General features: G+C 50.6%; 15 protein-coding genes across 15 annotated transcripts; 8 read left to right on the top strand and 7 right to left on the bottom strand.

The window, feature by feature from the left end:
* The first annotated feature begins 109 nt into the window (after positions 1–109).
* AUEXF2481DRAFT_41050 (uncharacterized protein) lies at positions 110–1,864 on the top strand. The gene is made up of 4 exons (XM_013487437.1): positions 110–532; positions 588–721; positions 811–929; positions 990–1,864. The coding sequence occupies exons 1-4, from the start codon at positions 434–436 to the stop codon at positions 1,430–1,432; spliced, it is 795 nt and encodes a 264-aa protein (XP_013342891.1). The 5' UTR covers positions 110–433; the 3' UTR covers positions 1,433–1,864.
* Positions 1,773–2,555, bottom strand: AUEXF2481DRAFT_80693 (uncharacterized protein). Its single transcript, XM_013487516.1, has 3 exons — positions 2,417–2,555; positions 1,923–2,342; positions 1,773–1,868 (listed from the first exon to the last, which is right to left on the bottom strand). Exons 1-3 carry the CDS (start codon positions 2,421–2,423, stop codon positions 1,801–1,803), a joined length of 495 nt encoding a protein of 164 aa, XP_013342970.1. The 5' UTR covers positions 2,424–2,555; the 3' UTR covers positions 1,773–1,800.
* A 273-nt stretch (positions 2,556–2,828) lies between these two features.
* Positions 2,829–3,623, top strand: AUEXF2481DRAFT_5942 (uncharacterized protein; the record flags this gene model as incomplete). Its single annotated transcript, XM_013487332.1, has 2 exons — positions 2,829–2,870; positions 2,922–3,623. The coding sequence occupies 2 exons, from the start codon at positions 2,829–2,831 to the stop codon at positions 3,621–3,623; spliced, it is 744 nt and encodes a 247-aa protein (XP_013342786.1).
* A 697-nt stretch (positions 3,624–4,320) lies between these two features.
* Positions 4,321–5,209, top strand: AUEXF2481DRAFT_47310 (glycoside hydrolase family 12 protein; the record flags this gene model as incomplete). Its single annotated transcript, XM_013487472.1, has 2 exons — positions 4,321–4,631; positions 4,687–5,209. The coding sequence occupies 2 exons, from the start codon at positions 4,321–4,323 to the stop codon at positions 5,207–5,209; spliced, it is 834 nt and encodes a 277-aa protein (XP_013342926.1).
* Positions 5,210–5,917: 708 nt separating this feature from the next.
* On the top strand, positions 5,918–7,314 carry AUEXF2481DRAFT_277616 (carbohydrate esterase family 8 protein). Its single transcript, XM_013487572.1, has 2 exons — positions 5,918–6,581; positions 6,642–7,314. Exons 1-2 carry the CDS (start codon positions 6,138–6,140, stop codon positions 7,188–7,190), a joined length of 993 nt encoding a protein of 330 aa, XP_013343026.1. The 5' UTR covers positions 5,918–6,137; the 3' UTR covers positions 7,191–7,314.
* A 672-nt stretch (positions 7,315–7,986) lies between these two features.
* Positions 7,987–8,679, bottom strand: AUEXF2481DRAFT_30429 (uncharacterized protein; the record flags this gene model as incomplete). The annotated part of the gene is made up of 2 exons (XM_013487383.1): positions 7,987–8,217; positions 8,269–8,679. 2 exons carry the CDS (start codon positions 8,677–8,679, stop codon positions 7,987–7,989), a joined length of 642 nt encoding a protein of 213 aa, XP_013342837.1.
* A 1,730-nt stretch (positions 8,680–10,409) lies between these two features.
* AUEXF2481DRAFT_30428 (uncharacterized protein) lies at positions 10,410–12,197 on the bottom strand (the record flags this gene model as incomplete). Its single annotated transcript, XM_013487382.1, has 1 exon — positions 10,410–12,197. The coding sequence occupies one exon, from the start codon at positions 12,195–12,197 to the stop codon at positions 10,410–10,412; it is 1,788 nt and encodes a 595-aa protein (XP_013342836.1).
* Positions 12,198–13,283: 1,086 nt separating this feature from the next.
* AUEXF2481DRAFT_41045 (glycoside hydrolase family 43 protein) lies at positions 13,284–14,179 on the top strand. The gene has a single exon (XM_013487436.1). The coding sequence runs from the start codon at positions 13,300–13,302 to the stop codon at positions 14,101–14,103; it is 804 nt and encodes a 267-aa protein (XP_013342890.1). The 5' UTR covers positions 13,284–13,299; the 3' UTR covers positions 14,104–14,179.
* A 371-nt stretch (positions 14,180–14,550) lies between these two features.
* On the top strand, positions 14,551–15,161 carry AUEXF2481DRAFT_80686 (uncharacterized protein; the record flags this gene model as incomplete). Its single annotated transcript, XM_013487515.1, has 2 exons — positions 14,551–14,727; positions 14,778–15,161. 2 exons carry the CDS (start codon positions 14,551–14,553, stop codon positions 15,159–15,161), a joined length of 561 nt encoding a protein of 186 aa, XP_013342969.1.
* Positions 15,162–15,852: 691 nt separating this feature from the next.
* Positions 15,853–17,003, bottom strand: AUEXF2481DRAFT_5935 (uncharacterized protein; the record flags this gene model as incomplete). Its single annotated transcript, XM_013487331.1, has 3 exons — positions 15,853–16,388; positions 16,441–16,897; positions 16,947–17,003. 3 exons carry the CDS (start codon positions 17,001–17,003, stop codon positions 15,853–15,855), a joined length of 1,050 nt encoding a protein of 349 aa, XP_013342785.1.
* A 486-nt stretch (positions 17,004–17,489) lies between these two features.
* AUEXF2481DRAFT_5934 (uncharacterized protein) lies at positions 17,490–18,045 on the bottom strand (the record flags this gene model as incomplete). Its single annotated transcript, XM_013487330.1, has 2 exons — positions 17,490–17,789; positions 17,875–18,045. 2 exons carry the CDS (start codon positions 18,043–18,045, stop codon positions 17,490–17,492), a joined length of 471 nt encoding a protein of 156 aa, XP_013342784.1.
* A 921-nt stretch (positions 18,046–18,966) lies between these two features.
* Positions 18,967–19,357, top strand: AUEXF2481DRAFT_5933 (uncharacterized protein; the record flags this gene model as incomplete). The annotated part of the gene is made up of 2 exons (XM_013487329.1): positions 18,967–19,164; positions 19,217–19,357. The coding sequence occupies 2 exons, from the start codon at positions 18,967–18,969 to the stop codon at positions 19,355–19,357; spliced, it is 339 nt and encodes a 112-aa protein (XP_013342783.1).
* A 331-nt stretch (positions 19,358–19,688) lies between these two features.
* AUEXF2481DRAFT_47307 (uncharacterized protein) lies at positions 19,689–20,546 on the top strand (the record flags this gene model as incomplete). The annotated part of the gene is made up of 1 exon (XM_013487471.1): positions 19,689–20,546. The coding sequence occupies one exon, from the start codon at positions 19,689–19,691 to the stop codon at positions 20,544–20,546; it is 858 nt and encodes a 285-aa protein (XP_013342925.1).
* A 413-nt stretch (positions 20,547–20,959) lies between these two features.
* On the bottom strand, positions 20,960–22,321 carry AUEXF2481DRAFT_5931 (uncharacterized protein; the record flags this gene model as incomplete). Its single annotated transcript, XM_013487328.1, has 3 exons — positions 20,960–21,906; positions 21,960–22,071; positions 22,142–22,321. The coding sequence occupies 3 exons, from the start codon at positions 22,319–22,321 to the stop codon at positions 20,960–20,962; spliced, it is 1,239 nt and encodes a 412-aa protein (XP_013342782.1).
* Positions 22,322–22,944: 623 nt separating this feature from the next.
* On the bottom strand, positions 22,945–23,374 carry AUEXF2481DRAFT_41037 (uncharacterized protein). Its single transcript, XM_013487435.1, has one exon. It carries the CDS (start codon positions 23,327–23,329, stop codon positions 23,144–23,146), a length of 186 nt encoding a protein of 61 aa, XP_013342889.1. The 5' UTR covers positions 23,330–23,374; the 3' UTR covers positions 22,945–23,143.
* Between the last annotated feature and the right edge of the window lie 374 nt (positions 23,375–23,748).

Below are 23,748 nucleotides of genomic sequence, written 5' to 3'. Positions count from 1 at the left end.
GTCGAAGTAGCGAGCTGGAAGAGGGTCTATTTCACGATGGTCTGTGCCCAGGCTCAGACTGATCAAGAGCGAGGGAGATTGATTCGGTTTCTCTTGAAAATAGAATAACAGATGCGATCTGGAGAACCTTTCTTGAAAAGAACTTTTCGAGACGCGAATAGCACACTGCCATTTGAATTGCAAAATACATTCGTCAGGCGTCCGTATCAAGACACCTCGAAACTCGCACACCACTCAACGCGTCCTTCCGCGAAACTTTCGCGCTCATCTCTCTTCCGCCGACGACAAACGGACCAACAATATCCGTATCAAAAGGCACCTTTATTCCAGAAAGACGGCAAATTTATTTCCCTCCACCATTTGCGGATCATCAGGAACCTGAGAATATTGCATCTTTCTTTGCTCATCTGACGACACAACCCGAACCGCAACCATGCCTGGCAGAAAATCAAATCTTTCGACCGTCACGAATGGCGAGGATGAATCACCTGCACCCACTGGCCGTGCAGCCCGTGAAGGATCGAGTGTTGAAGTGTGTATCGATACGGGTCCAGATGAGATGAGACGGGGTACTGACAATGAAGCAGGACCTAGCCCTACCACGCACCATGATTTCGCGGTTAGCAAAGGGAGTTCTTCCTCCCAACACATCAATTCACAAGGACGCACTATTGGCACTGAGCAAGAGCTGTACTGTGTTCGTGAATTTCTTGGCTGCGAAGTAAGTCATGCTGATGTTTTTTCGATGCTCCCTAACGATTAGTCTCATAAAATGATTCCTGTGACTATGTGCTGACTTTATCCACTCAGCTCGAACGAATATGCACAAATTGCCGGCAAAAAGACAATTCAGCCCGCAGACGTAATGGCAGCACTCAAGGAGAATGAGTTTGAACATTTCATCCCCAGACTGGAAGCAGAACTCAAGAGTAAGCCCCTCCTTCCTCTAACATTATCGTAATTCTTCCTAACCACTAATACGCCTACAGAATACAACACAGTGCAATGTGACAAACGCAACTCCTACCGCCGTAAGATACGCGAGGAAAAGGCATCAAAAACAGGCGATGAAAAGCACGCAGACAGCGGTGCTGAGAACGGAGATGCAGATGCTTCGATGCTTGATGCCACCGAGGTGTCTGCTGTAAACGGTCACTCCAGAAGCGATGACCAGCCGCCATCGAAGAAGATGAGACGGGAAGCCGGCGAAGAGGACGTCTCAGAAGGCGACGAAGAGGAGTTCCACGATGCCCTGGAGGGTGAAGATGACGAGGCCGTAGAAGGTGATGGTGATGACGAGGTTGAAGAGGACGAGGATGAAGATGAGGATGGTGATGAGGAGCAGGTGGAAGATGGAGGTGATGAGGAAGATGAGAGGATTGGGGATGGTATGAGGGACGAAGCACTGGATTCTGCTGAAGACAGCGATTAGGCATTACGCCGGTACGAGAGCAGAGGGACATGGACACCCAGACGAGCAAAGACTGGTGGCTATTAGAATTCACAGAACCTGGCACGAGCTCCATAGGCCAAATTGAGCTTGCTCTACGCATTGCTACACATCATTATTGCAATTTGCAGGAGCTCGGAAGACATTGCAGACGATTCAACCTTTTGTGTGTATGAGGCGACTTGCTCTATCGCATCACTGTATGTAGTGTTGTGTAACTCCGTGAAGCCTTTCCTTGGCCGGCCATGGCATGCTGTTCAAATTTCCGAAAGTGTATAACCCTCAACGCCGTGCGCCATGCTTGAAGAAGAAGAGGACGTGAGATCGTCAGTGTAGACTTGAGATGGCCATCACTGTTGGCGCGAGTTCATCATGGAGAGCTCGCGATCGGCCATGGCAAAAGGATCGCCGTACCTGTCTGGATTATGTTAGCCACTTGACAAGATGCCTTAAGGATGGACTCAGGACGCACTGCCGATGATACGGTTCTTGTCTACAAGCGATTCCCAGGCGCGGTTGAAGTCGTCTTGAGCCTTCTTGTTCTTCCAGGCGTAGCCAGGTGCGTCCTCGGGCTTGGTGTACTGGTAGGTGGTGGCAGCGTTGGCGCTGACTTGGGCATCGGTGGGAATGTGTGCACTCAGCGAGACACCGCCATTGAGGTCTTGAGAGGGGTCGATGGACGAGATGGGACGTTTGCCGTTCATGTTTGCGCCTGAAGCCGAAGGAGCGACCGTGGGCATGTCGAGAGGAAGAGGACCGCCTTGGGAATTTGGAGGCGACAGGTCCGAGATTGCAATAGAGCGGATCTGAGCGTGGGGAGTGCTCGGCTTCGGAGACGAGTTGCCAGACTGCATCAGACTGTCACCGTCGTGGTCGAAGGGAGAGTGGGCGTCTGTTGTGCACAGTCAAGATGATTAGTCATGGCTAGGCAAGCAGCCGTGGGCAAGAGCACTAGGTAGGTGGTACCTGTCATGATGGGACTGGCGCGATTTGCTGCTTGAACCGGATGGATAGATTGAAAAAACGAACGAACAGATTCACTCTCTCAACTCTCAACTCTCGGCGTCCACCTTGATCCAGTGCAGATGAAACGGTGCAGTGCAGCAAGGTGGAATTGGCAGAAGGTGCGCTCGGACATGACGCAGGGCGGGGTGCCATACACGCGCCGACCCGCAACCACCGAGAATCCGGCCCACCCTGTCCTGATGCAAGAGGTAATTCGTCCACCGTCACCTGTCACTTTTATGCGAACTCATCTCACCACTACATCTCCCATCTTACCGCACGCCGTCTACCAAACCAAACATCAGCTTCTCTTCCCGATCATCCTAACGGGTCGACGTCCACCCGCCGTTCTTGAACTGACACCATAATCACAATGCCTGATGCGTGGGATGACGATTGGGACAAGGTCGCCGATGTACGAGCTGTAACCATGTATCCATGAGACCCGAAACTGACTGCGAACAAGACATCGGCCAAATCTGCACCACCAGTCCAGACCCTTCCCAAACTCTCTCGCGCCGAACGTAAAGCACAGCACCAAGAGTTGAACAAACAATTATGGGATGCCGCAGAACAGCCCGAACGTGCCTACTTTCTCGAAGCCAAGGGTGCTGCTCCCCTGAACTCCGACTTCAAGCCTCAAGTCAAGCTCTTGAGCCGCAGACCGACTCCCCAAATCGCAAATCGCATGGCTGGTCTCAACCTGGAAGACGAAGATGACAGCGAGGAGGAAGAGAGAAAGAGACAAGAATCCTCTCTGGCCGAGAGACAACGCAAGGCTGCCGAAGAGCGCAAAGAAAAAGAACGTAAATACGCAGAAGTTCGTGAGCGCTTGTTCGGCTCGCCAGACTCTTCCCGGGACCCATCTGCCTCTCGCACTTCTTCCGCCAGAGGAGACAGAAATTCACGGAGAGGCAACCGAGGCAGAGGTAACAGAACTGCTACCCCCAGAGACAGTCAGTCGAATTCTCCCGCCGATCAATCTCCTGCAAGAACAATCTACCAGCCAAATCAACTCTTCGATCCCACATACGAACAGAAGCCGAGGAGCGTAGCTAGCCCGCGACTTGTTGTCGCTAGAGACGAACAACCTGTCCGCCAGCCCAGAGGTCCCGAAGGACGTGGTGGCTTTGGTTTCGCTCCCCGAGGCGGCAAGTCGAGTCCATGACTTCGCCATGCTTGACTTGTGACAAGTCAACATATCACAGCGCAGTAGTGGCCGCAAGACTAGACATGTTTCGCCATTATTTGCCCTATTTCCATCTCAATGAAGGGCACTACCATCCCAGCGAGCGATGTCGCATGCATAATGGTATTCCCATGTTCGTCGCTACAAATCCCGGCGACGCGTGGCAGACACCTTCCAGCAACACACTCGGTTATGAGATGGTCGCCTCTCGTACAGCTTTACACACGTGCGCCACAGCTCCAGCCAAGGCTATTGCCAACAAAGCTTGCACATGCCACATCATCTCTTGATGACGTGAAGGCTCTGCCAGTTCTATCACCCAATGGAAGGAATTTGGATGTCATTGTTGACAGCCACCCGGACTGGGACCTCAAAGGATTCTCAGAGCCTCTGCCTGTTGAGGGGGCAGTTGCTAGATTCAATATCTATACAGACATGATCCTGCTCTACTGTGCGATTAGCGGGAGTGGACGTTTCAGCTTGACGAGGACTTTCTGACTTCTAAAGTTTCATGATGGAGATCAGCCCTAACACACTTCCAAGCCCTACAACGTCTTATACCACAAGACTATCTCAGCACTATATCCTGAAGCCGATTTTTTTTTTCAGCCCTCTCTCTTTCTCTCTTTTCCATACCGATTCTTGTTCTTTTTTCCAGTCACTCCTTTGATCGAAGATGTCTTCTTTCCTCGCAAAGGCACTGACTTTCAGCGCTCTGGCAGCGCCTGCCTTCGCCGCTCCTAGTTCTATGGTCAAGAAGTCTCAAATCATCAACACTTCTGCCAAGCAGGCTGCCATTAACCTTTGCGGCACTGCCGATAATGTCGTCCTTTATGATACTCCCTGGATTGTCTACAACATGTTTTATGGCGCTGCCGGATCAGTTGGCACACAGTGCACTCGCTACGATCACGTCGAGACTCCATCCACTGGCAACAAGAAGATCGTCTGGAGTAGCGAGACCAATATTGAATATGTCAAGGCGACGTAAATTTGACCTGTTTTTCATGCCATTCAGGAGCTTCGACTAATCTGTGCGCAGTGACAATATCCCCAAAGGCTATGCTTTCGTCGGACTGACCCAGAGCCTTGAGACCACTATCTCTGACATCGACTCTATTCCCACGACATATGACTGGACCCGCTCCAACAGCACTGCTTTCAAAGGCAACGTCTGCTACGACTTCATGACCAGTGACACCAAGGGTGACTCTACCTCTTCCAACGCACAAGAGCTCATGCTTTGGCTTCAGTATGAGGGTGGTCAGCTTCCCATCGGCTGGACTGATGGAGCAAAAGCCACCATCGAAAATCTCTTCGGTACTAGCTGGAAGCTGTACGAGGGCAAGAATGACGATACCGGCATCACTGTCCACACCATGATGCCCGAGAAGCAGTTCGAAGGTAGCTTTACAGGTGATCTCAAGGAGTGGCTTAAAGCGCTTGTGCAGCACGGCACCTTCAAGGACTCGACCTATGTCAATGTCGGTAACGCTGGTACCGAGTACTTCTACGGCAACAGTAATCTCAACGCTACTCTTGGGCTTCAGATCAACCTCAGCTAAGCGGACAGCTTGAAGCAGGCAGAGCGAATTGTGGCGAATCTTCTCTTCTGTGCATATAGTATATTTCCAATACATGCCAGTCCACCTGCACTCAGAGAAGAATAATAGTTACGGATCTTACCAGCACGAAGTCCGAGCCGTGAGAATTCTCCACGTGGATGCATGCCATGACCATATACAGGCTTTTAACTCCAATATTGTTATGCTAGAGGCCACAGATTTGTGTCTTCGTTCTCATCATTTCACTGAACCCGTATTTTAGTCGGCTGTGTAGCATTAAGCACACCAAGCTTTCTGCCCTTGCCGGGCCGTGAGGGGCAGATGAATTCGTGGAGACGTTTCAGATTGAACTTGCCCTTTTCCAATCCAGCCCTCATGCACAAAACATCTGACTCCAATATCTGGCATTGGCATACATTATCGTGGTACTTCTTCTTTTCGTATCTCTGCAAGTTCGGGATAAACTGCACATCGCAGTCTTGAACCATTTCCACCAATGGGGTTTTAATCCTGATCAAATCAACAACAGTAATGGTCAGATGAGCAGACTTCTGCCGTGCTTGACCATCATTTACTCCTGATCTACGGCTACAAAAAAGTACGTTTCAAGGCTATTCGATCCCGGCAACAGATTGCTTCCCCTTATGAACAAACAACCGGAAGCATTCAATGTGGGGTGCAGCGGGCGCACTGTCTTCGTCCAGCATTCGTGGAAATACTTGCTGCAATCAAGAGTCGTTTCATGTAGCTGCCGACATCTAGACCACTGTCGGGAGGCCGTAAGAGAAATAAAGTCGTCGTATGCATGCTGGGTAAATCGGCTGCGCGATCATGGTAAGTCAAGGAGATGTATAAATAAGGATGTCTCGCCTTCTGGCATCATCGTCAACGACCACCTATTCTACCTTCAAGGTCTCGTCCATCAACAATGATTTCTTACATCCTTACCTTGTGTCTCAATCTCTGCCTGGTACTGGCCGCCAGCAGGACTTCTGCCCCTAGTGGTGCACTCGTAGTCAGCAAGGCTCCAGCCAAAGGGCAATACTCCAAGATCCAGGATGCCGTCAATGCTCTCTCGACTTCTTCCACCACAGCTCAATCCATCTTCATTGAAGCTGGTACCTATAACGAGCAAGTCTACATCACCCCTCGCAAAGCTGCCCTCACCATCTACGGTTACTCGGAGAACACAGCAGACTACAACCACAATGTTGTCACCATCACCCAAAAACTGTCTCAGAATGAAGTAGCCACCAATGACTTGACTGCTACACTCAGAGCTTGGTCCACAAACTTCAAACTCTACAACGTCAACCTTGTGAACTCCTACGGTTCGGGTAAACAAGCTCTCGCACTCAATGCTGCTGCTACCGTATGTATCTCTCCAACATCCTGCTCTCCCTTATCTTCCCACTGAAATATGCATCTGCAGAACCAAGGCTACTACGCCTGCAAATTCAGCGGATTCCAAGACACAATCCTCGCCCAAACTGGAACCCAGCTCTACGCAAAATCCTACATCGAAGGTGCTACAGACTTCATCTTTGGTCAACACGCGTCTGCCTGGTTTTCTTCCTGCGACATCCGCGTTCTTTCCGCTAGTCTGGGTTACATCACTGCCTCTGGTCGTGCGTCCAATGAAGCAGGTTACTACGTCCTGGACCACTGCAGTATCGCCGCTAAATCAGGGCAAAGTGTTGCTAAAGGAGCATACTATCTGGGAAGGCCTTGGGGCGCTTATGCCAGAGTTGCGGTGCAGAGTACGACGATTAGTAATGTTGTCAATGCGGCGGGGTGGCATATCTGGAACACTGGGGATGAGAGAACTGATCATGTCAGTTTTGGAGAATATGGAAATAGTGGGGATGGTGCTGCGGGGACCAGAGTTATTGGCACCAAGTTGAGTAAGGCGGTCGCTATTACTGATGTCTTGGGCAGTGGGTATGTTAGTGCGGCATATGTTGACAAGGCATATCTTTGAGGTGGATGTTGGCTTGAAGGGTCATCGGACGGCGGTCGTTGCGATTAGCGATCAATTATGCTGGACATATAGAGTCGACTACATTGTCATCACGACTTGTCATATAACACACGGATGTTCTCCGCTCGAATTGTTTACAGTGTGAGAGAATGCGATCATACATGTCGCGTTAGGGTGATTGCAGCGGTGTGAGAACTCTAGCAAAGAACACCGCTTTGTAAGCCTCACGAACAAAGAACCAGCATCATTTGGACACTCTGCATTCCGAACAGAAGAGTCAAAAAGAGCGTACGAACAACAGCTTGTCAAAGGACTTATTTCGCTTTCTATGGACTCAAGTGATTAGAAGAGTGAACCCGCAAGATTGACGGAGTGCCTCAGCAAGAGCTCGAAGAGTCAAGCGAAAGGAGGTTTCTGGTGAAGTGAGCAAAGCCAAAATGATTTCTAAGTAACGAGCGTCTTCCATCTGGAACCTCGGAAAGGGAAGAGCAAAAAGTAGCAAAATCATGTGCTTGTGTCGCATCCCGCATGCAAATGCCATATCGCCGCCCAATGCTGTCATTCTCACTTTTCGTCGTGTATATGTCGTTCAAATCATGGATGCTGTGCATCAAGTCGAAAGAGGCGACCTGATAATGGGATTGTCTCTTGTGTCGAGGTCGCTGGAAGACGTCTAGTCAAAGCGGTCGTCACGGCGGCGGTAGTACACGACATCGCCCTCACTACGGGCGTCGTTGAATCTAGTACCTGGATCAGCTTGTTTCTTCGAAATCAAAAGACCTGAGACTGTAGATCCTCACCTTGCGCCACTGGGGTCTGCGGGATAGTCTCTACGCTCGTAGCGATCCATTGAACCACGAGGAGAGCCGCGGACTTCGTGGCCATGGGGGGCGTTCTGCGACTGGACTGGAGCGTTGTAGACGTGAGCGTAGGGAACGTAGCCAGGGATTGGTCCAGAAGTGGAGACAGGACGAGAGCCGTTGGCAAAGGCAGTCGTCAAGGGGGGCGTGCCATGTCCCGAGCCATTCTATGCACAACAATCAGCATCACATCTTGGTGAGCATAGTTTCAAGCTTACCATGGCGGAGGGAGCATTAGCAGGCGACTGAACAGCGTAGCCGTGTCTGTCGATAGGAGCGTAGTCGGCAGGGTTGTAAGATCTACGATGGGCGGCTTTGTCTTCGGCCTGTTGGCGACGTCCGTCCAAACTGCGGTGTCTTCTGCGGTCCTGGCGATCGTACTCTCCTTCATCAGAGACGTCGGACTGCTCCTCATCTTCGAAATGGCGACTTCTGCGGCGGCTACTGGAGCGCTTGTGGGAGTGGGAGTGTCTACGCTTGTGCTTGCGGGCGCGTTGGTACTCTCGCTCCTCTTTCTCTAGCTCTTCTTCTCTGGCGCGATAGTAAGGGATCTTCTCCATCCACTTGTCAGGGAACTTTTCCGCCATGTAGGCTATGCTTTGAAGCAAAACGTTAGCCAAGGATGGCATCTTTGCGAATCCGAGCGGTGATATCCAATTGACAAGGCTCGAGCAAAGAAAGTGTAGATGAACGTAGTGAGCGCGCGAACAGAGGAGAGATTATGTACGTGCGTGAGTGAGTGAGTGAGCGATTGCGAAAGTGAAGTGGCAGACCCTCCGTGAGACTCGCTGTTTGCGCCGAGCTCGACAAACGGCTTGCGGGATTTAGACTGCTTCAGATTCCGAAAGTACATGACTCTGCAATATTTCAGGTACAGGGATCCCTGCACATTGATTGGAGTCACTTTGCACTCTCGTGATCCTGTATCGTCTGCGCCGAGTCGGACTTACACCACATATCCTGCCTCCCATAGAGCGCCTGTCATAAACTTCTCCGCCATGATGAGTCCCCAGCTCTTTCTCTGCTCTAGACAAGAACAAGTTTGTGCTACTCAAAACAAGATACGAGGTATGGTCGTGGGTAGAGACGTGTATTGGCGAATGGGGGAATGAAAGACAATTGGGCACTTCCCTGGATAGAGTATCCGCCAGAAGGCAAGAAAGAGGAGAGATGCAGGCGAAGAGGTAGAGAAGGAAGAAGAGAGATGGAACGTACGATTTGAGACCTAAGCCTGCCATGATAGAACAGCAATTTTGGTAAGAGCGGACAAATTGGGAAGTCGCGACCAGATAAAATTGCAAGACCGACTTCGTGAAGCCTCTTCAACTACAACTGCACTGCGGGTAACGAAAATACTACTTGCACTTGGATGAACAAAGGTCCAAGACTGCTACGAAATTTGGCCTGTCCTTCTGTTAGTTATCAGGAATACAATGGTGACGGTCTTGGGAGTTTGTACCAGAGTTAGAGGCCTTGATCAGCGAGATATGAATCTATGTCGGTGCAATAAAATGATAGAGCAAACAAACTTATGGTTATGATCTACCAACGGTAAAGTATATAAGAAAGTTCAGATGTGGTACAAAAGATCGGTGAGCAAAGGTAGTGATACGCGAAACAATGACGTCGGCACGCGCATTTCCAGCCAGCTGTACATTTTTCCCAGCCACCTTTTGTTTCTTTGCGAGCTAGAGAATACGACTACGGAAAATCCCAGGGATGTCGGCAGATGCGTGGTATTTGCAGCTAGCAGCGACAAAAGACATCTTCCAGCACATAGCAGACGCATTCAAGCCCAATCTTCAGGCTCACGTCACTCGAAGTCGTAGCGTGACCAACGAGAGCCTGCAGAAGACTGAAAACATGTATTTGCCTCAATGATCAATGCATGGTTTGACGACACGTCCTTGAATATCCTCATATCCTCATATCGAAGGTGATATGGAAAAGACAAGTAAAATCAGCAAAAATTGGTAGTCTTGTCCAACATTGCGTTCTGGGTCAATCTGTTGGCCCGATCCCAGCCGTCTGCCAGTCATCAGTGCTCGTTAATCTCTGAGGACGACTATATTGGTTCACGGCTCTCAGCAACGACCAGTCAGCTTCCGTCCATGTCTTTCTTGTTTAATGAATTCGTGTCTCTCGCGATTCTCGCTGCCGCACCAGACAGTCGCTCTCTCCATAGACTATCACGATTGGCAGTCTACCAGGGCTAGAGTCCACTGACAACTTTCGAGTGCCCGATTGCATCTGGTCACAACTGCGATGTGACCCTCTCAAAGCGACACCCCTGACAACTGGCCGTGTTATCGAGTAACAGTTTCGGTGAGGAAGGGTTTCGAGAGCGACTTCCAGCCTCTTAATGAGCTTCGCCCTTCTTGCCCACCAGTTTCCGAGCACATCTGACAAATTCTTTGCAAATGTCCTCTATAGGAGCGCTGAGCTCCCTGGCCACGATGTGGCGGACATGGTCTTCCTTGGATGCTTCTCCATCGATTCCAAGGGGCTGTAGCTTCCTGCCCATGATACACGTGTTCCTAGTGGATGGAATACGCAATACCTCAGTTTCTACAACAAAGCCCACATCATCCGCCAAACCTGAGACATAATCACAGAGTGACGCATACGCGGATTGTACATTCTTCGTCCCCGCTGACCTTTTCAGGGTTCCAGTTTCTGCGGCTTGATGCTTGCGCACCTGGTCGGTGTCGTCTTGATCTGTGCTTAGAGGCACTTGACGTCGCTGCGCTGCGGCTTTCTCCTTTGCAGCTTTCGATACAGGCGCTCGCCAGCGAGCACCTGCGAGATTATGACTGCAGCATGGTATAGCAATGAATGGAGAACTGTTCAGATATGCAAGAAGAGGCGTCCATGGCGTGAGCTCATCCGCATGGTTTGACACGATAAACGTTCCCTTCTTGAAGAGGCCATTATGGAATTCCCGATCTTGCAGCAGATCGACTGCCTCCATTCTGTCTGCTATGTCTGCCACGTCGTCGTCGTCGTTGTCGTCGTCATTGTCGTCGTCGTCGGGTGACCCGTTCGAATGGAGAACATCTGGAACTAAGATGCCTTCTGCGAGCTTGTTCTGGACGTTCGGTGCGAATGTGTCCCATGATTTCCGGTGACGTGCGTCGAATCCCCAGCCCGGAAACCCTTCTTTGATCAAGATGTTCACAAGCAGGCCATTGCCGCAGCCAATATCGACGAAACCCGGGAAAGGTGGTTTGTTGTTGCCTTCAAAAGTATGCGCGGGTTCGTCTCCTTGAGACTCAAGCGCGCTACAGTCATACATGTCCTTCCAGAGCTCGATGAGGAAAGAAGCGATACCGAGATCCTCGAAAACATGCTTTGCAGGGTCAGTGACTTCTGCCCAGCCTTCGATCAAGGACCTAGCATATGTGCTCTTGAGTCTTGCATATGTCTCTTGAAAGATCCTTTGTGTGACAACTTGATCATGGTGGACTCTCTTCTGATAGCCTGCTTGGTGGCCTCGACCATGCTTGTGAATCTTAGTCAGCAATTGCAAAGCTGTTCTCTCGAGTCTTGAATCAAGAGGTACGTCTGGAAACAGCGAGTAATGGACTGCGACGACACCGGTCTTCAATACAACCGACCAGTCGTGTGAGAATGCAACCGCTCGGACTCTAGGATGATACCATGGCATGGCTTCCGCATCTTCAACGTGAGGGACGTAAAGAATGACGTTCTTCTCCAAAGTGCCGTCCTGATGTTTGTAAAAGTGACATGTTTGTGGCAAATCTTTGTCGAGATGTCGATTTCGGGGGATGAGTTGTCGGACAAAAGTTCTATCCCAGGTGAGATCAGGGAGCTCTGTATACCATGGCCGATACTCTGGCTTCAGATGTTTCGTGAAGTCGCTGAATTGCGTGGTCGATGGTCCGTCGATGATGGTGTGATCAGCGTCGCTGTCATAAAGTATATCCGCTCGAAAGAGATGAGTGGACATGATGTTGGGGTTTTTTATCAAGTTGTGCATGACCTTGAGAAACATATCAGGTTCAAAAGTGCAATCACTCTCTAACATCGGCTGCCATTGTCCTCCTACCACATCTGGGTTGAACAGTTGCTGCGAAGGAGTGCGTGGACTGAAACCGCCCGATGGCACAGTTGCTTCTTTGGCCATGCCTCGTCGTAATGGAGTGCCACAATCGAAGATTCTATCTAGCGACTATCGTGTTGTGTGAGAAGACTCCTGGACGGACCAAGATGCAGAGTGCTAGGAAAAACGACACGGTGTGGCTTGGCGTTCACTAACCCTGGCGCAGACTTGCCCTTTTTTCTATCAATGTTCACTGCCTCCATCATACCCCACTTCGACCACCCTATGTTATATCAAGAACTTCACTTGAACCGATGTATGGCCTTGTCCGGACGAAATCATGTGATAGTTACGACAACCGGCATGCTTACGTTGTTGTGCCTCACCGGCTTCTGGACAATCGTTCCTCGCCTCACATCCTCCCACTTACATTTTTGCTCCAGCCTTCAAATTTTCTGACATATCAACTTTGTGCTTGAATTTAGTCTAGTGACGTGCGAGTACGGGTCGGACTGCTCTGCCAGACATGCGACACGCAAAGACTGGCCGCACACCAGTGGGACTATTCAACACCCAATGTGAATTTACATTCAAGGCGCTTCTTGGACTTCGCTTTGTCAAAGCCGTTCGAGTCAAAAGCACAATGACTGAAAAGCACTGCAAGCAGACACAACGGACGACACAGTGCCCAAGACGGAGCTAATCACCATTTGCGACAAAGAACTGGTCGACAAAATGACCTTCTTACAAGGCGCTATTTCCGATGCTCAAGGTTCCGCACAAAGAAATAATATGAACATTTTGTTCCGGTCACCTTGGTGAACATGTCAAAAGAAAGCTCAAGGATGAAGGTAGGTTATTCATCTTATCGGCTGTCGATACCACAAATGCATAAGACTGTATACCGCTTTCGCACCGCAATATTTCCCCAATCCACAGAAAAATGATTTATCAATACTCGGGTTTCATGTTCGTCTTGACACTCATCCTATCGCTTTTATCTCACGCAGTGGCCTCTGATGACTTCGGTACGGCTAGTAATACCACGATCGAGAAGCGAGGCGTCACTTTGACCCCGGTCATGAATGGCATGAACTTCCCGGATCCCTCGGTCATACGAATTGGCAATGAGTGGTGGGCTTTTGCCACCAATGGGTGGGTCAACGGGAAGCGTGTTCATGTTCAGATGGCCCACACGTTCGACTTCAACACTTGGACCAGCTTTGGCGAGCGAGACGCACTTCCCAACCTACCTAGCTGGGTCCATCCAGATAATCCTAAGGTTTGGGCCCCTGATGTTGTACAACTCGGTCCCGGACGATTCATCATGTACTATACAGCGGCGCTCAAGTCAAACCCAAGGTTTCATTGTCTCGGCGTTGCTTCTGCTCCTACGGTCACCGGGCCTTATACAACCATAGGTCCCGATCCATGGGCTTGTCCCACAGCTCAAGGAGGAGCGATCGATCCTGCTGGCTACTATGATCCCAAAGACAACACGCGCTGGGTCGTATACAAGATTGATGGAAATGCAATCGGACGAGGCGGGAGTTGTAACAACATGGTCAAGCCGATCGTTAGCACGCCGATCATGCTTCAGAAGGTGTCAGTGGACAACGGCTTCACTAAGATCGGATTTCCAACACCTCTTATAGTCAACGAGCCTGCCGATGGTCCTTACGTCGAGGCTCCAGCACTCACGAAAATGGCGGACGGAACATACGTCTTGTTCTATAGCCCGAACTGCTTCGTAACTCCGCTGTACGACGTTTCCTATGCAACATCGAAGAACATCCGAGGACCCTATAAAAAGTTCGGTGGCTTGATCAAAACCGGTACACATGGACTTAGAGCGCCAGGTGGTCTTGATATGGCCATCAACGGTGATCATGCGGTATTCCATGCCGACTGGAAAGATGGTCGAGCTATGTTTGTAGCCCTCATACGCGGCAAGGGTAGTCGATTACAGGTCTATGTCAAAGATTCATGATGTTATCAATTTCATTGACCGGACAGCAATAGTGTTAGATACATACATATTGTTTAGCTCTATTCACAATGGAAAAGCCTCTATGTTCAAAGTACGCAGCGTGATCCGCAATCTCCCTCAAGCCAACCATGACGGGGAGACGGCCAGCGCTCCGTGGCTCCGACCTCTCCGCATAGAACTTGACGGCCTCCTTCCCCAACAGCGTGTTTAGTGCCATCGAAACGACCGAGGGCATCAGCGGTCACGTCCAGAGGTCAGGCAGGTGGCCGAAGGTCGGCGGAGTCCTATGGAACGACACACGGAAGCCTTTTGCTCCTCTAGCCTTCGCATTCTTCGGAACTATCTCCGCCCTTTCCTCAGGTTTGACCGTCGTGGGTTGGACCTTTCTTTCAGAGACCTGTGGCACGTCATCGAAGCTCGTCGCATCTTGTTATCCTGGACACAGACATGAACATGGGCGACGGCAATACGCCTGCCGACTCGACTGGCTCAAGTGAAGCAGCCCGGGCAGCAAAGTCAGCTTCAGGAGTGACAGCGCAGCGACCAACCGAGGCGAGGGTCACTAAACCGAAACGAAGTGTTGTCCATGTGGCATGTGCTTGTTGCAGACGGCTTCGCATCAAGGTAACCGCACCGTATACCCCTCAAGGATGCTCGTTGACTCTTGATACCAGTGCGACGGAAACAGGCCGACTTGCCAACCATGCGCGAAGAGATATGAGGATTGCGTTTACGATGTCGAAGCGAACACCACCCGGTCGAATGCTTTGAAACGCAAGAATGAGGAGCTGACGAAGGAGAATGCGAAACTCCGCGAGCTGTATGCCTTTGTGCGCGACCGCCCACCACGAGAAGCGGAGGAGATCTTTCGTCGCATACGGACGACTCAGGATCCACTGGATGTCTTGAAGCACGTCTCTACAGCAGAGTTGCTCGTCGCCCAGGCGGCTACGTCCAGCTCGCAGACCCAGAATCTCGATACTCACACCACCACACTTAACGGCAAGCGTACTTCCAGACTTGGCTCCAAAAAGTACGATCCTGTCTACGACGATTAGTGACCGGCATGGTCCGTATGCAGGGAGACGAGCCCCTTCTCATTCAACGAACACATCCTCTCAGGTTACCTGGCGCTGCTCGTTTTCCATACACACTCCCAGTCGAGCCTGTACTTGACACGTCTTACGGACAATTTCATTGGACTCATCGAACCGCCAACTCCTCGCAAGACTTCGAGAAGGTGTGAGCTGTACCCAGAGGCGTATCTCAGCGGATGGTCGATCAGATGTTGATTGAGCAGCGGGAGGAGTTGAAAAAAGAGGAGGGTTATACACCAACAACGCGCATCGGTAGCTTCTAGGACTATTGCTCGAGCCAGCCGCTGCGTAGCTTTATCATGGGAAGGAAAAGCCACATAGAACGTCAGGGAATCGACACGCACACCTACCTGGGTTTATCATATACACACATTGGCTATGCTAAGCGGCAACAAGGGCCCAGGTGTGACGTGAACAGATACGCCACCGATCTCCTTTGACGCACGGATTGTCATCAGGCAGTTTATCATACCTTCTCTTAGGGACGCACATTACTGTGGGCTTCCGTGAAGCATTCTCATGCATTAGAAGTACTATTGTCATTCCTATCTGTTCGCAATAAGTAGCCTCAAGACTCGGTCCAGACAAAACAGAAATTACAAACCAGATCTATACGCTACCAAGGACCATGTACAGCCAGCCGATTACCAGTCTAACCTCCTGCAGGTGCAACCATGACCTCCTGCACCTTCTGAGGGGAGATTTCCTTCCCCAGTAGCCAACCGAAGCCCAAGAAGGTGTCCAGAACTGCCTTTTTACTGCCGTTCAGGAATGGCAGGAAGCCGAAATGTGCGTGAGGTAGTCCGGGCCAGATGTCGATTTTCGTCTTCACACCATTCTCCTTCAAGACTTCCTCATAGATCAACCCGTCGTCGCGCAGAGGATCCATACCATCCACCTGCACATAAGTGGGCGGTAAGCCCTTGTGAGGGTTCTTGCTGTTGAAAGGCGAGTAGAGGGCCGACGACTCGTCTGGCTCGAGATGAACTTGAATGGCATCGATAGCATTTTTGTCGAGGATAGGCGCCTCGGCATTCTGCTCATGCGAGAACCAAAGTTCCTTATACTTGTCAGGTACGAGCTCCTGATTAGGGAAAACGAGAGGAACACAAAGCCAGAGACCAGTAAGAGGATGTGCTAGACTTTTGTCCTCCAGGGTCTTCTGTGCAATGCACGCTGTCAGGTTACCTATGACATGTCAGAACACTCTTCATTACAGGGTCGGGCATGTTGTGCTGACCGCCTGCACTGATACCACCCAAGATGAAGCCTTTCGAAGGATCTGACCCAATGGCTTCTGCGTTCTTCGATAACCACAGCAGAGTGTCTTCAACATCGTTTGCAGCAGTTGGGAATTTGTGCTCCGGCGCCAACCTATAAGCGATGGTCACAGCGACCGCATCAAAGGCTTTAGCGAACCCACGGCCGTAAGGCGTGAGCTGCTGGTTGTTGCCAACCACAAACCCACCGCCATATACCAAGACAAGCAAAGGTCCTCCCGTCTTGCCCGCCGGTTTGTGGATCTTGATCTGGCTCTCGAAGCCATCCCTCATGGTGATATTCTTGAACTCTTCCTCGAGGTCGGGACCCGGTGGTCCCAGGGCGTCAAGCTTCTGCTTCTCCATCATCTCGCGCATGGCACGGAACTGCTTAATATTGGACCAGTCGCCCTTAGGGATGGTGTTCGTCTTGAGCCACTGCTTGGGTCAGCGATGTACCTGCCCTGCTCGAAACGATAAGACCTACTTCAGCGAGCTCTGGGTCCAGCTCTGCGAGCTTCGCAACTTCTTCCTTGGTCCTCATCGTGGCGGGATATGTATGCAGCTGTATACAACAACCAAGTGGTGATCGTGGTCTCAAAGTGCAGGGTATGCGTCTTTTCTACTCTGACCAGGGGTGACATTCTCTAGTCGAGACCGAGGAAGGCCTCGGCAGATCATTGACCGTTCTACTAAGCTTTTCGACCCCTCATCCATGTCAACGTGGGATTTAGCCTCGACATCATGGTGGTGACGATTGGCGGTATGATCGGCTTGACTGCCCCACATCCATCGTCGGAAGTCGGGGAAGTTGTACCACCGGGTATCGTGTCGCGCTCGTATCTCAACCACCTTTGAAACTGCCGACCCTGTCCGCAACTATCACTACGTTCGGCCAGTATACACACGAATGGCTTCTATGGGGAGTTTGCTGGGGCATCATTAACAGTGACTGACTACAGGTCGTCTGGCAAAGTATGAGACCTCGGCACCCGTCAAATATCCAATTCGATATCTGGCTGCCGCTTTATCAATTTCTACCCTTGTACTCTTCCACCAAGTCCTTGAAATGTTCGTCACCAGCGTCGGCTCTTTCAACAAACTTATCCCAATTCTCCATGATCCAAGCAGCATCTTGTCCGGCAGGAGGAATGTTCAAGCCTGCCTCCATACCAGCAACGATGGCTCCGTAAAACATGACCAGTCGCAGCTCTGTTCCTGGCACAATCGTGTTCCATGCTTCTTCCAAAGCATTACTCACAGCATCGTAGTCTGACTGTGTTCTTGAAGGACCATGGCGTACATAGGCAAATATACGATTGCTTTTATACTGTTCACCAAGCACTGACATTAGTATCCGACACCAAAGATTCTGCATACATCTGCTGCTAGGAAAGTTGGTGAGAATCGCGTACCTGTTTTCCGGCTACATATGTCCTGTGATTTGACACATCTGTTATGCGTACATTAACAAACAGCTTAGGGGTCGAGAATTGTTGGCTGTGAATCTTGGTGATTGCCTCGGCTAGCTGATCTTTCTGGTCGTCAGTCAACCTGGTGATGTGTTCAACTTCGTAGGCGGGCATGTTGGTGATTATTCTGAGGCTATGATGAGGTAGCTAGCAGTGAGTTGACTGTATGTGACGATCTCAATCGACTTGTGGGTTACCCGTTTATATGCTCCAAGGTCTCCAGTCGAGCGGAGCGGGGTAGCAGAAAAGGCAGTTTGTTGAATAATCACACTTGTGATTTGTGAGCATTCCGTCTATCGACCGAGTCTGTGGAACTCCGTCTTCTCGTTGTATGGTCGCTGCTCTTTGCTCATTGCTAAGCAGCCTGAGCTGCCAACAGACAGGTACAAACTGCTGCTCTGCTGACATGGTGCCGTACTTGCCACCCTTGACGAACGGCTTTTTTCCGTATGTGTGTCCTGCCTTCACGCGTCTTGTTCAGCTCTTCAACAGTTCTATGGTTGAAGAGGTCTGCCAGTACAAGCTTTGGGTATTGCAGTGTCGAAATCCAAGACGTTTTGTAGGGACGGACTTAAGTCGAACACCTTCGTGCAGAGCGTGTCCATCTGTGTCACTGTACAAATCCAGAACAATAGCTACATCTTGCATTCGATTGTTAAAAGAGTTCTGTATAGACGCGAGATGCTGCCTCCCCGTGTGCGAGATACTGTCACGCCGTCTCTCCTCGATGATTGACGCATGGCAACGACGATCTGTAGGAAGGCACAGTCACATCTCGTATCGATAAAGGTAGCGCAGAGTGTCAATGGCATGAAGTATCCCGATGATTTTGCTACAAATCTAGAAAGCATTGTGCCTCGGGACAGCTTCAAGTGTGACAGTATCTTGCATACGAGGAGGTGCAGCCATGCAGAAAGAAAAGTGCCCCTCTGCGGTGAAGTGCGCGTCTGCAACATCAGTTCCCAACGGTGAAGCATAATGTTCTAGAGGTTCAATCCAACCTTTATTCCAACCCATACCCTCATACCTACAACCATGTTTCCTACACTTGCGCTCAGAAATTTTGCTTGCCGTATCACGTTGTTCACACGCTCGAATTGCAAACTCTGCTCTGATGCAAAGGAGGTCCTGTCAAACGTCTGGGACAAGCGACCCTTTGAGTATGACGAGATCAATGTGATGGAGCATTTTGATCAGAAGTGGAAGAACATGTATGAATTTGACACGCCGGTGGTAAATTATGATGTCTCAAATGCGCTACCTTAGGATACTGACATCATCTCAGATCCATGTGGACAAAGCGAAGGAAGGCAATCAATTCAGCACGACAGGCGAGGCCAGAAAACTCATGCACAGATTCAAGGAGCATGAAGTCGAGAAATTGATGGATGAAACTATGCTGGATGCACCTTCTTCCTCCGCTTGACCTATTTTTTCTGGTTCCTGAGCTGTGTACCTGCCGGACTTGCAGCTAAAGGATGGCCGACGACGTGCGGGGCATCTGACTCACTTGTGTACGACGGCTTCGCTCCTTCTTTCCACCAGCTGCCAACTTTCTCAATTCAATTGAAGCATCAACAGAGTCCACTCTACGCTCTGGAAAGTATTGCATCAAACAACACCATCATCATCACAAAACACACGGAGAAAGACATTAGAGACGTCGTTCATCAGCAGTTCCTCAGACCCACTACTTCATACACCACTACAATTGATCATCACAATCATCATATCCATCACATTACTCAGAGCCAATCATGCAAGCAGCAAATCGCCTCCACAAAACTCTTCATGGCAATGCTCTCGCCCTCGGAGCCTGGCAAATGCTCCCCGGCTCAAACCTGTCACGTATCCTCGCCCGCACAAGCCCCAACTGGATCTGCGTAGACACCGAACACGGCAATATCAGCGACAGTGCTATGCATGAATCCGTCGCCGCCATTGCTTCCTGTGGTGTCTCCCCCATCGTTCGCACCGTGGCTAGTGAAGGCTGGATGATCAAGCGCGCTCTAGACGCAGGTGCCCATGGCATCGTGATACCGCAGGTAAACACCGTCGAGGAAGCCAAGAAAGTGGTCAGCGCGGCGAAGTTCCCTCCTCAAGGTGTCAGGGGATTTGGAAGTCCTTTTGCAATGGAGAGATTTGTGCCTAAAGGCGGCGAACCGGTTTCTGCGGCCGAATATCTGCAACAAGCCAATGAGGCCTTGATCACTATCCTTCAGATCGAGACGCTACAAGGTTTGGAGAATGTGGATGCTATCGCTGCTGTTCCTGGTGTGGATGTCTTGTTCATCGGTCCTTACGATTTGGGCAACAGTATTGGTTACCCTATCTTGGCCGATGGCATGCATGATGAACTCAAGGCTGCAATTGAGAAGATCCACATTGCGGCCAAGAAAGCTGGCAAGCATTCTGGTATCTACTGTACAGATGGCGATCAGGCAAGGCACTACGCAGACAGAGGATTCACTATGATCAGCGCCATGACTGATTCGCTGGCTTTGAGTCAAGGTGTGGCTACGGCTTTGGGCAGGGCAAGAGGTTCATGGGGTCATGCGGCTCTGCAGGGAGTTAAGCAAGGTGCAAGCAAGATTGTCTCAGCATCGCCCTACTGAAATCGCATGACAGGAGTTCTCGAGGCAGGAGCTGGACCTTGGTATTCGTTCGGACAGAAACAGAGCTAGTTCCCCTGCCATCACAATTGCAATCGAGACCACAAACACTCATTGCAATGCCCCTGCATGAAGGGGCTCCACCCGGATAGACAGTATAACCACAGGCGAATTTCAACAGTGCACAAGATCGGGTAACAAGGGCGTCGGGGAAAAAGGAAAAAAATTATTACAAAAGTTTCTATGCCCATGGCTGGCGCTCAAGAAGAAGACGTCGAACTTTTTGTGATCTGAAATAAAGCTCAGCGCTGTTTCGCCTCTTCTGGCTCGTATCTTCGAGCCTGTGTCCTGACATTGTAATGACGATATCCAAGCGGTACGCAACAGACCGTTTCGGTATGGTCTGTCGCGGCCAATTACTCTTCAGCCCATCTCCTTTCTCGCAACGCAGGCTCGCGGCCTTCTCTTTCCCTTGAACCGTCTCTTTCTGATTTCCAAGCCCAGTACTCGCCCAGACGGATATCAGCGTATGAAGCATAGTCAAAGTCAATTTGCGAGATGGTTGCTTGAATGAGGGACCATATACCCCAGTAGAAGCCTGGCAGACCGCGGAAAGTGTCGACTTGATCTATGAGTTGTTGCTTTTCGCGCTCGATGGTTTCTGAGTCGGATACAGGGGCGAAATTGCGGTATGAAGCGAGGTATTGAGCAATGAAGTCGGCACGCTGGCCACGGGTTGGCAGAACAGAGTAATCGCAGTCGAAGCCGCCCCACTCGGCAAAGTGGTTTGCAATGTCGAAAGCGGCGGGTGCTGGTGTTGCATATTCGTAGTCGATAAAGCTTACAGTCAGGCCCTTCCCGCCTTCCCGTTGGCCAGGGTGTACAATGACATTGCCGGATAGAAGATCGCAGTGAGCAAAGATATAGTCGTAGCCATCCAAGCCTGGTGTTTGTCCAAGCTCGTTTGAGAGGTGTGTATATTCTGCTTGTAGCATGTCCCTGCGCTCCTTCTCCTTCTGTGAGGTTACTGGCAGCGCGTGGATCCACTCTTGCATGACGGTCCAGAGACTCGGTTTCGGCCTCACATTTCCGGCCTTGTCAACCTGATGATCGATGTGTGATTTGTCTGCTACGTCACTTTGCTCTTGCAGTGTTTGGAGCGAACTGATGGCAGCGATTGGTAGTGTGCTGTGCCATTGACCGAGTCGTCGTGCAACGGCGCGGTATACGTCAGGTCTGCGGAGGTCTTCGGGACTGCATACGTCGCCCGCGATGTATTTGTACAGTAGACCGTTCTCGAAGCGTGCAAATAGCGGTGGCGCTAGTCCGCGGCCCGCGAGCAAAGAATGCGATCGAGTTTCTCCTGTTGTCAAAGTCAATTGCGTGTCGCACAAGTCGCAATTGGTAGAGACGTACTCTCGCGGTCTATCAGGACATCTGTTCCCTTGCCGTATGCCCTCAGGAGGATTGCGTCCGCATCAATGTCTTGTTGTGTGTATCCTGGTCGCTTCTTGATCGCTTTCATAAGCTGTGAAGGACATCATTTAGCTGGGCTCGCAGGATAGCAGTCAGGTGCTCAAGGCTTGCCTCTCACGTACAGTATTCGTGATGCCCTCAGTGAAGGGGATCAATTCAACCGGGCCTTCCGAGTGCTCCCAGTCGGGACATAATGTGTATATCAGGCGCAAGGCCGAGCGCTCGGAGTCGGTGTGATCGTAGCAGAGGTTGATGTGTCGGACGGCCATGGGAGAGTCTGCTCTGAGCAGGTGCAAGTCCATGTTAGAGAGTGTAAATTAAGGTGGGTAGGTAGGCAGGCGGGCAGGCAGTACAGGAGGCAGTGACCAAACAATTCTGGAAGAAGTTGAAAGTCTCTAGAAAATTCACAAGTAGGTCGCGAAAGATCCAGTCAAGCCATGCAGAAGCAGAAGCAGAAATGAAACAAAAGTCAAGGCGGGCTGCAGCAGTCGAGTTGTGGTCGTGTGAGTTGAGAGGGGCTCGGGAATTGGGATTTGGAGACGAGGGGCCAGTGCAGGATTCACAAGAGGCCACTTTGGTAGGCCCTGGACTGAAAGACGCGGCCTCGAACTTGCCTCGCTGCAAATCCCGCCAAGCCGGACCCTCTCCCCTTGTGACTTTGAAGCCTTAAGTCGACCTTCACCGTCTTTGGAAGGAGCAGAAAGGGGGCCTCGATAACCCCTTGACCCAACTCTCGTCGCAGACTCTGCTTGCTACAGAAACATTCAACCAGATGCTGTAGCTCTCTCGTAGGGTGCCTGTTCGATCCCTTCTCTCAAGTCGAAATTGCTCACTTCCTTTCCCTTGAAATTACCCGTCCAATAGCATTCTCCGAGGTTTCAAGCTCGGCCTTAGAATGACGCACTTCGGTCGAAACACCTCTATTTCCACGTGATTGGTCGATAAAGCATATTATTTGCATGTGAAAGTCCACCCGACCCGTCGCATCCTTCTGGAATATCACAACCGCTCCAATTATGATGTCCTTGCCATGGCCGTCGACCTCGTAGAACGCCACTGACTACCCTTACGAACGCCCTCTACGTCCCTGAGGTCATACCTCGCACTCTAGCTGGCTAAAAGCATCACCCGAGGGTCTTTTTGACCTTCTCCCGCACCTTGTGACCTGAATACCAGCCATTCCTCCATCCAGCAAACAGGCGCGTGTCACTGAGGAAGAAAACAACGACTATCGGAAGGACAATCACGATCTTCGCCAGCACCGGCAACATGAGCTCCTCTCCGTGCAGGAAAAATGATAATGAGGACATGATCAACATCACAATAATGACTAGAGCTATGCGTCGAATGGCTCATGCAATGTCCAACTGCTGTAGCTATAGCCCAATAAGAAACAGTCTCCGAAGCCGTGATCGTTTCTCCAGTCGCTATGATTCTTCTACATTTGAACGCTCAGTACTCTTCCACGCTACACATCTGCGGCTCAATCATAGGGGCTTGGGAGTGCTCCAGTATGACGCCAAGACATGTCCAGGGTGCTGACCTTGACAAGCATTTTCAGAACGTATCGATGCCTACCACCACCAATCAAGCATCTAGCTATCTGATAACCACTCTTGAGCTTTGGAAGTATATTATCATGAGTACACCCGAGTTTAGAGTGTACAGATCAAGTATTGATGGAATAATGGTAAGTATAGAGTTTTTGAACTTCGACTTTCGAGAACAC

The sequence above is a fragment of the Aureobasidium subglaciale genome (genome assembly GCF_000721755.1).
Source record: "Aureobasidium subglaciale EXF-2481 unplaced genomic scaffold scaffold_13, whole genome shotgun sequence".
NCBI lineage: Eukaryota > Fungi > Ascomycota > Dothideomycetes > Dothideales > Saccotheciaceae > Aureobasidium > Aureobasidium subglaciale.
Note: the sequence above shows the minus strand (reverse complement) of the source record. Positions and strands in the feature narration are given on the sequence as shown.

Coding starts and splice junctions, on each gene's coding strand:
- AUEXF2481DRAFT_41050 (XM_013487437.1), top strand. CDS start 434: ATGCCTGGCAGAAAATCAAATCTTTCGACCGTCACGAATGGCGAGGAT. Junction 722..810: donor GTGAATTTCTTGGCTGCGAA/GTAAGTCATGCT, acceptor TTATCCACTCAG/CTCGAACGAATATGCACAAA. Junction 930..989: donor ACTGGAAGCAGAACTCAAGA/GTAAGCCCCTCC, acceptor ATACGCCTACAG/AATACAACACAGTGCAATGT.
- AUEXF2481DRAFT_80693 (XM_013487516.1), bottom strand. Junction 1,869..1,922: donor CAAGAACCGTATCATCGGCA/GTGCGTCCTGAG, acceptor AACATAATCCAG/ACAGGTACGGCGATCCTTTT.
- AUEXF2481DRAFT_277616 (XM_013487572.1), top strand. CDS start 6,138: ATGATTTCTTACATCCTTACCTTGTGTCTCAATCTCTGCCTGGTACTG. Junction 6,582..6,641: donor CACTCAATGCTGCTGCTACC/GTATGTATCTCT, acceptor ATGCATCTGCAG/AACCAAGGCTACTACGCCTG.
- AUEXF2481DRAFT_41045 (XM_013487436.1), top strand. CDS start 13,300: ATGGCCCACACGTTCGACTTCAACACTTGGACCAGCTTTGGCGAGCGA.
- AUEXF2481DRAFT_41037 (XM_013487435.1), bottom strand. CDS start 23,329: ATGTCCTCATTATCATTTTTCCTGCACGGAGAGGAGCTCATGTTGCCG.